This window comes from Genypterus blacodes, unplaced genomic scaffold (genome assembly GCF_046128005.1).
Source record: "Genypterus blacodes isolate CSIRO-AG114 ecotype Tasmania unplaced genomic scaffold, CSIRO-AGI_Gbla_v1 ptg000012l_1, whole genome shotgun sequence".
NCBI classification, from domain to species: Eukaryota; Metazoa; Chordata; class Actinopteri; order Ophidiiformes; family Ophidiidae; genus Genypterus; species Genypterus blacodes.
The window spans coordinates 2,972,189-2,981,670 of NW_027466826.1; the positions used below are offsets into that span (position 1 = coordinate 2,972,189).

The 9,482-nt window shown below is 40.6% G+C and overlaps 1 protein-coding gene across 1 annotated transcript in view; it reads right to left on the reverse strand.

Moving 5' to 3' along the window:
• wdr11 (WD repeat domain 11) overlaps positions 1-9,120 on the reverse strand; it is a 45,449-nt gene extending 36,329 nt beyond the window's left edge. The window contains exons 1-5 of the mRNA XM_076165016.1: positions 8,929-9,120; positions 6,995-7,106; positions 4,203-4,356; positions 3,798-3,971; positions 3,080-3,281 (exon numbers count right to left, since the gene is read on the reverse strand). Coding sequence (XP_076021131.1) covers positions 3,080-3,281; positions 3,798-3,971; positions 4,203-4,356; positions 6,995-7,106; positions 8,929-9,014 — 728 coding nt within the window. The 5' untranslated portion in view covers positions 9,015-9,120. The remainder of the gene's footprint in view (positions 1-3,079; positions 3,282-3,797; positions 3,972-4,202; positions 4,357-6,994; positions 7,107-8,928) is intronic.
• Between the last annotated feature and the right edge of the window lie 362 nt (positions 9,121-9,482).

The window sequence follows — 9,482 nt, forward strand, 5'->3', positions numbered from 1 at the left end:
CCCAGAATCTCCCAGCAGAGGCGATAACATAAAATCAACAAAGCTGTCACAAACACTACATCATTAGGAAAGGACAGGTACGCTAGAGGGACTTTTAGGGGTCGTGCTAGATAACACTGTTACCACTTTATTGGAGTTGGGAATGCTTGAGATAAGGTCCAGAGTGTTTCAGCCATCAAAGCCAAGTTATTAGACAGGGGGGGCAAAAAAATAAATGGCCAAAGAGAGACTTTGGTGCCTTGGGTTCGATGCGAAAACAAAGCAAACTGATCTTCAGACATCGAGCGAGACAAAGAGAAAGCGAAAAAGAGAAAACCGATCCAGCAGCCCTCCACAGCGCGACCATCCCCATCTCCTGTCCAATTTCCAACTACACACAATCCTCACACGTCTTCCTCTCTTTGCAGGGAATGAGGCATGAAGACTACATTAGTAGATTAGTCATAGACTAAATGCAGTGTTGCACTGCTGCTGGTGTTGCATGGTGCACCTGTTTCTTATTCAGGTCCAGCAGTTATTTTGTAGAATGTATTTGTACGTGTATATAAACAGTAACTATGGGGAAAAAGAGAAAAAAAGCTTAGAGTAACTGGGTGTCATGGGTCTTTTCCTGCAACTTTAGGTCTGTTTAGGGACACAGGATGCTCAGTCATAGACGGCTTAACTTTCTGAGAATTTACCCAAATGATAATATGTAATCCTGTTAAATAAAGATAAATGACTCAAAATCTAATATCCAATTAAATATGTAGTGTTCATTCATACATAATACATCAACAGCCTCCAGTTTCAGTCTCTGATATCTGGACTGCTGATATATTTGTAAATAAATCATGACATTGGCTTAAATTTGCACAGTAGCCCCGCACTTGACCAAAAGATTACTCTTAGCCATGTAGATAATTCACTACGCTGGGAACACAGCAGGCAAAAATAATTAAAATTGAGCTTTGAAATCTTCTAGCACACAACATTATTAGCACAGAGCTTCAGTTTATCATGAGCTATGAGCTATTTGTTGGCATATTTATGAAATATTTGGCACATTTCTGCATTTGGCCGGGTGCTCTGCTACCCATTCATCATTGAAATATAATACTAATCAAATTTAACAACAACAATGTCAAAGTAAGTGTGAAGGTTTGTGTGTTCAAACAGGCATGCTTGAGTGTGGGCATTAACACAACTGCTGTCATCTTGATGAAAGGCATAACACTGTCCAAGGACTGTGCCAGCTAACAGCCAGATTAATGGCTGCCAAATGAGAGTCTAATGTGCGTGATGTAGTGGTATATTCAGAGGGTTTCTGATAACAACCTAGGAGAGCAGAGTAATGTTTAATGTCCCCATCTATCAACTAGAGAGGAGAGATACTGTATTACTGAGCAGAGCATGGAAATCGACCAAAAACAACTCGTGACCAGAGGCAGACTGAAGGATCACAGAATGTCCCCGACAAACAATTAACACACGGCAATGAGGATGGAAGAAAGGAGTGTAAAATACTAAGGACACAACAAACAAAAAGGACAAGACAAGCCCCCCTGGTCAGGAGAAAGAATACGGGAAAGTAAGATTAATGGGGTCTTTGTTTTCAGAGCTTGTTGGATGGGCACTGCTGCTATAAATAAGCCTGTTTGATAGTCACAACCACTCAGGCAGGAAGTAAACAGGGCATCACAAAACTCTTTGGTCCTAAGCCTTCACGATTTTTTGAAAATGAAAAAAAAAGTGTAACCAACCGTTATTTATAGCTCGTTCTTTTCCTAATATTCAGTGAACGTAAGCACTAACCTTGATTTATCACTCCCCCTAACCTTCACTGATGTAAGCTTTAACAAACAAAAAAGTTCGGAATTTGAACTCAAATCAATCAATCTCATATTGCGATGGAAAATGACAGAAGATGAAATACAATTATTATTATTCATCTTACTTAGCGAAGCCCGCTAGTACACAAACATAGTGACAAAGCCTTGATATGATAAATTGTATCGCCTCACATCTCATTCCTCACTAAACAAACAAGCTGTCATGAAGGAGTTTCAACAGATTGCTGAAAAATGGGCAGCGCCGATCTTCAGAGCAGCACAGAAACAGACTGACATCTCAGGAGAGTATTGTGCAAACTGGCTCATTCAACATCATTTATTGAGAGGGGACTATTTTCAGAGATTAAATTCAGTTTACTGATATTGCTCTATTTAACTGTACAAAAAGTTTGCTCAAGGGAGGTCGAGTTAAGTTGGGAACATTATCTCAATGATGCTCCATGACATCATTGAGATAATTCCTTATGTGAACATGCAACACAAGATTTTCATATATATGCAAAACATGAATAATACTAAAATGCATTCATACCTGAATAGCCGCCTGTCCAACATCATGAACAGGATTCATTAATTTAGGGACATGCTTACAATGTGCTTTATGATGAAGACACACACGTTATGTTCAAGGCTACTATTGAGACTGCTACACTTTGTATTGATGACAAAACACGTGACACCATCAGGTCTGTCACAGTCACAGCAGCACATGAGAGTGGATAATTACTGGTGCTCACATGACGTTAGCACTGCGTACATTAACTATAGCAGCAGTTGACATGTTGGGGAGGACGACAAATTAACTTTGATTGCCCTATCAGGAAATATTGAATGTCAAATAGTTCTATCAGGCAGCGTCAGCTCGGTGTGTGTGTGTGTGTGTGTGTGTGTGTGTGTGTGTGTGTGTGTGTGTGTGTGTGTGTGTGTGTGTGTGTGTGTGTGTGTGTGTGTGTGTGTGTGTGTGTGTGTGCGTTCGTGCGTGCAGAATAATTCACTGCACATGAGAGCGCGGGCTAAGTGGGGCGAATTCACTTTCAAGTTTGATTTTCACCAGCTTGAAGCGCTATTTAATGTTAACAACTCTCATAATAAATTAGTTTGAGAGACGATCACAGGACCATATATCTCTGCTTCTCTGTGGGCATTATAAAACCCGCCTCTGGATGGAACCCTGCATGGATCACACACACAGGGAATCAGCAACTCCATAAAGATGTACGTGAGGAGTGTAATGTGGTGGTTCTCACGTGGGCTTCTCGTTGGTGATGAGCACTTTGACTTTGTTGAGGGCTTTCTTGGCGCCGGTGGGAGCTGGGGCAGTGGCAGGGGCAGGCTTGGTGTGGGCGGGGCTTGCATGAGGGCTGGCTATATAGACCTTTTTGCCAGCGTTGCCTGGTGGTTTGGCGGGCGAGAAGTCTGTAATGAAGACTATTCCCTCACTGGTCAGCACTGCAAAGGAGGAACAGAAAAACAGGAAACTAGGTTAAGATGTTGTGAACACTCTGGTGGTCAGAAACATCAGAATGGAAAGTAAGCATCAAAGTGTATGTGGAAAGAGTGTCTTTTATGCAGGAGTGCATTCTAATATAATGAGCAACAGGTACAGCTGACAGGTATTTTCCTTTGGCATACTGGTGTACTGTAACTTGTGAGTAGCTGTGATTGTATGCTCAAACACTACTAATACTCTCTTTGCAAATCTGTCATTTGATATTTGTTTCACGACATGTTTTTGTTTTGCCACAAGTGAAACTAATTCAATGATTTTCATATTATGCGTCTCTGCAGCAGTAGTAATGAAGAAATATGCAAACGTGGCATTGAATTTCACTGCACACTGAGGCTGACGAGTTGGAAATCGAGGATCCCTACGTACAATATAGAGAGCAGGAGTGTGTATATACAGAAGATATAAAATGCATGAGAGTGAGTTAGATACATAAACAGCATGACATGTTCACCTACATGCCATATTTGAGGGGTCAAAGGGGTCAAAGGAAAAGGACAGGATGTTCTCGGCGTAGCTCTTCTTCCACAGTTTTGTGCCTGTATCTCCATTCCACATCACAATGTAGTTAGGAGGATGGATTGCTAACAGGAGGTCACGGGATGCATCCTGATTCCACAACCACTCCAAGTCTAACATAAAAAAATAAGAGAAAGGGGGGGAGAGAAGAAGGAGGCATAAAAGTGAGGCCAAGCACATTTTAATGAAAACAAACAGCCAAAAATATTTGTAGTCTGCACTGCATGGTTCAGTGTTGCTTCTTGGCAGGGTTGCCAGAGTAACGACCTCTCACTGTAGTGAGATGATGGGCAAAATTTAAATGTGAGGCAGTAATAGTAGGAGCTTCTCAGAGAGTGTCTCACCCTGTATAGGTTTGGAGTGCTCCTGGATCTCACAGTGGGCAGTGCCGCTGACCACATCCCACACGATGATCTTCCCTGAGGCGTCTCCTGAAGCCAGCCGCAGGCAGTAGGGCGAGCTCAGGTTGTGGTAGTAATTTTCTCTGGACCATTTCACCTACCAACAAAACACATGCTGGGTATGTGGCAGGCTGTGGAGCCAGTAGTCAAGCCATTTGTCTAAAGAAACTCAATCTTCTAAAACAGAAACTGTTTCCCTCAGCATGCTGCAGCAGTTATCGGGATGTTAAGTGGGGCTCCACTGATTTTACACATTAAATTTAGTTGATAATAAGCATGTGACAACAACTTTATCAGGGTTTTTAGATGGTGCTGTGTAAGGTCTGAAAAGAAAACATTTCAGCACTGGCATGGAGGTTTCTTGTACTGGTGGTAATGACTACAAGTCAGAAGGGGACAAACGAAGCACATACTTAGAGTTGTGGTCAAAAGTTTACATACACTTGTAAAGAACATGTATGTCATGGTAGTCTTGAGTTTCAAATAGTTTCTACAACTCTTATTTTTCTGTGATAGAGTGACTTATACTTCTTTGTCACATAAAACATTCATGAAGTTGGATTCTTTTATGAATTTATTAAGAAAATGTGACAGAATCTGCTGGGTCAAAATTATACATACAGCAATGCAAATATTGGGTTACATGTCCCATGGCCAGTTTCACCTCAATTAGGCACTTTTGGTAGCCCTGCACAAATTTCTGGCAAGCTTCTGGTTGAATCTTTGACCACTGCTCTTGATAGAATCGGTGTAGTTTAGCTAAATCTGTTGGCTTTCTGACATGGACTTGGACATGGACTTGGAAAGTCAAAGGAGCTCAGCACAGATCTGAAAAAGCAGATCATTGACTTGAACAGGTCAGGAAAGTCACTTGGAGCCGATTCAAAGCAGCTGCAGGTTCCAATATCAACTGTGCAAACAATTATTTGCAAGTATAAAGTGTTGTGTCACTGCCACGATCAGGAAGAAAGCGCAAGCTATCACCTACTGCTGAGAGAAAATTGGTGTGTGCAAGGGCTTTCTTCTTGCACGGCAGCCTCTCAACCCATCCAGCTGTAAAACATGCTTGACTGTGGACACTGACACCTGTGTTACAACAGCTTCTGAATCATTGCAGAACTACTTTTTGTTGGTTCATGGTTGACTCTTGACCATACTGACCAATTTTCTTTCAGCAGTATGTGATAGATTGCGTTTTCTTCCTGATCTTGGCAGAGACACAACTGTGCCATGCACTTTATACTTGCAAATAATTGTTTGCACAGTTGATATTGGAACCTGCAGCTGCTTTGAAATGGCTCCAATGGACTTTCCTGACCTGTTCAAGTCAATGATCTGCTTTTTCAGATCTGTGCTGAGCTCCTTTGACTTTCCAAGTCCATGTCCATGTCAGAAAGCAAACAGATTTAGCTAAATTACACCGATTCTATCAAGAGCAGTGGTCAAAGATTCAACCTTTTCAAAAGCTTGTGGGTGGATACCAAAAGTGCCTAATTGCGCTGAAACATGTAACCCAATATTCACATTGCTGTATGTATACTTTCCACCCGGAAGATTCTGTCACATTTTCAGTAGAACAGTAATAAATTCATAAAAGATCCAAACTACATGAATGTTTTTTGTGACAAAGAAGTGTGAGCTCCAATCACTCTATCACAGAAAAATAATAGTTGTAATACTATTGGAAACTCAGGACTGCCATGAGTTACATGTTCTTTACAAGTATATGTCAACTTTTGACCACAACTGTACAATAAAGTGTTACTGATCTGTAAAAATGTAACTTAAGCAACTACGTAGAAATACAGCAAGATCTGCATGATGTCATTGAAGTCCCCCTGCATGTGAGGGATTTCTGAAATAACTAAAGTTCTGGTTACCAAATTAAGAGTTGTGATGCTTATTTTGCAATGTGACATTTTCAATATTTGTACATGTACAGTGGAAGAAAAAAAGCCAAATTGAATAAACAAGACACAAACCAAACTAAATGAAACAATACAGAACTGCAATATTACTATTGCAACACCTTTAAATAATTGATTATATATGTATTGGTTTGTGAATATGCAATGTTTTCTTTATTCGCAAAGCCGTTCTCTAGACTGGCTGGTGAGAAATGACTCGACGCTGTGGCCAGTGTTTTACAAGATTAAAGCACACTTTGGAGTGAGGAATGAGAATCTAGGAGTGATCTCAGGCACTGATGATGGCTGTGGAATATATTGCCCATTATTTATCCTCCTACAAAAAACACAGGCATGCGAACACACAGCAGGATGCTCCATCAATGCAGAACCTACTGATGTAATTTTGGGTGGGTTTGCTGAAACCAGCCTGCCAGAGAGGAAGGTAAACAACTTTGTTCAAGGCCATGCAACACTGATTACACATTAATTAACAAAGGTTGCTAATTATCAGTTGAATAGCTTGGATTGCACATAATACATTCCCATTAACATCAAGAGAGTGTTGCCCCCATCTCCTCCATCTAACTCAGAACTGTATGGAGGTGAGTACAGGAGTGTCAGTGAGTGTGACTGCATGTATGTATTACTCCTGTGATCAACTGGTGACTTGTCAAAGTTGTACTTGGTCTTTTGTCCAATGAATGCTGACACAGGCTCCAAGCACAAATGCCATATCGAGAATCGATGGATGACTGGATGGATGGATGTTATAGAGACACATGAAATACTACTCTGTGTGAAAAGAGGCTATGCTGGGAAGCTCACCTTGACCACGTTAGCTTTGTGTCTCTCCAGCACCTGGATGGTCTGGGCTGTCTTTGGATCGATAATGAGGATGCTGGAGTGACATCCTTGAGCAATCAGTCCCTGCCATCCCCTGGAAGAAAGTCAGAGATATAAAGGGAGGACAGTGAGCCACAGCTAAAGAGGAAACCGTGCGATGAGGCAAGTGTGAAACTGCAGTGGAAGGTTCTTCCCGTCGGAGAGTAAAAGTGGAGAGGGAGATTGTGCCGAGCGATACCACAGTAGAATATGTGTGTGGTCTTCCGCTTTGGAAATCTGACATTTTACGCTACATTAGTGAATGTGCTCATTTGGCAATGACACTGGTGGTTAAAATATCTTTTGTGAAAATAGATGAAAACAGAATTAGTTGAAAGCTGCACCCTAAATACAATTTCTTTCTCTTTCTAGTTTCCTGCTCCACTACTTTTTTTTAACCTATAATGTGCATACAACAAGGATTTAATCCATGCATCATAGCACTCAGTATCAATCATCAATCCAAACAACAACAACAACAACAATCATGTTTTTTTTTTAATAAAACGCAAGAGAAAAAGCTGGTATGTGTTTGCAGACATGTACATTAAAGGGTTATATTGTAAAAGGCTAATGAGCATAACTGGGGGTCATAGGGGAGTAGTAATGTTAATTAAGGATGAGCGCAACATTAATTATTAAAGATAATGAAACATGTAATGCACACTGGGGTCGACCAACATTAGTACACAATCCCCAGAAGAGTTATTCCATCTTGTGAGAGAATAGATAAAAATCAGTCTTAGTTGAAAGAACTGCATTGAGAGAATGACGGTAATAATTTCCTGTCCTCCTCTCCATATCTGTCTTTCAATATGATTGGTGCATGGGTTTGCATGCATATGAAGCTGGGTCACACAAAGATTGAACTCTATCCCAATTAAGTCAAGATTGTGTTGAATGGATGCAAATCGGCACAATCTTCTGAGAGTACGGACCAATCGAAAAACGGGAACTACCTTCACTGATAAAACCGTAGCTGGAAAACAGGAGCTGTACCAGCATTGGGGAGTGACAAACGGGAGAGAGAAGGAGGAACTGTGATAGAGTAAGTGTGAATGAAGACCACACTTTCTGTTCAGATAGAGAAAATGGTGGGGAACTTATGACTGATCTGGCATCTAATTGACATGCTGTCCACAAAGATTAGAGAGAAGATACCCAGAAGATTCATTTCATCCCCCTATGAACATTTATGAAAGCAGTATTACAAATCTGCATTACAATATCCTCTTCTTCTCCCTTCCTTGGTCTATCATTCAACGTGCATACAGATGCATGCATATGAAGCTGGACCACATCCGGCTTGCACAGTATTCATATTGTGTATTAAAGCCATAACACATGAAAATAAGCAATATTTGTGGGATGTGTCAATTAATAAGAACTATGTGTGTGAATGCAAGCAACAATATGGGAGTAATAAACTGGATAAATATGATAAATAATGAAGATATTTAGTCTTTACATCAGGATCATAAAGGACCGATAGGATTTACGATCATTGCAGTGTCAACTCCACATTAATGACTGATGTAGAGTGAATGTAGACATGATGACGTTAGTAGTAGATTCAAACGACTTTTATTGCAGTACTGCAAATGTGTCATATTGAATGAACATGCTGCATGTCCACCATAACATAGCTTCAGGGCTGCATAATGCCAGATATCACATGACACGGGATGTCCTTCGTGTTTCAGTTCGAATGAACATAGCAGGAAGAACCTATTTTAAGCTATTTTCGCGTTTTTCGAAGTAGCAAAAAGGAACAAGATTTGAAAAGAAGAAACCACAGATTGCAGCTTGTAAATATCAGTCGAGCGTGTATTTCATTAGCTAGCCAATGATGCTAACGGCGGAGGTGCACTACTCACCAATCAACAGCGGATTTATTCTGCAAATTGAGAGTGCCAGTCAAAGTCCGAGCCGCAAGTTTGATGTTGACGGTGTAAGGAATCATTATTGTTAAAACGTGGGTACGCTACATCAACATACGAGGAGCAAATGTTGCCCAAAACACGTAGCTTCGGTGGTTCGGCTATGTTGTGAATCCTTGTTGAAGTGAAGCGGTGTTTCAAAACAGAGTACCGTGTGGAAACAAACCCCATAAAAGGTTTCCGCATGTAGCTCGGCACCTTACTTACTCAACGCATATATATATATAAGTGTTTTTTACAGTGATAAATAAAAATAAGTGTTTAAAATAATTCAAAATCATTGATGTTGTTCCATAAAAACTGGTTGGGGAATTTCTTGACTCTTAACTACTTAATTGTCTTTACCACTACATAAATCTCAAGTGCACAGGCTGTTACCATGGTAAATCTGCAATTATTTGCTAACACTTTCCCACTTTCCCACTTTCCCATAAGAAATGGGGATAGGCTGATCAACAGGAGAGCAATACATCTGTTTTGCTCTTCAAGCC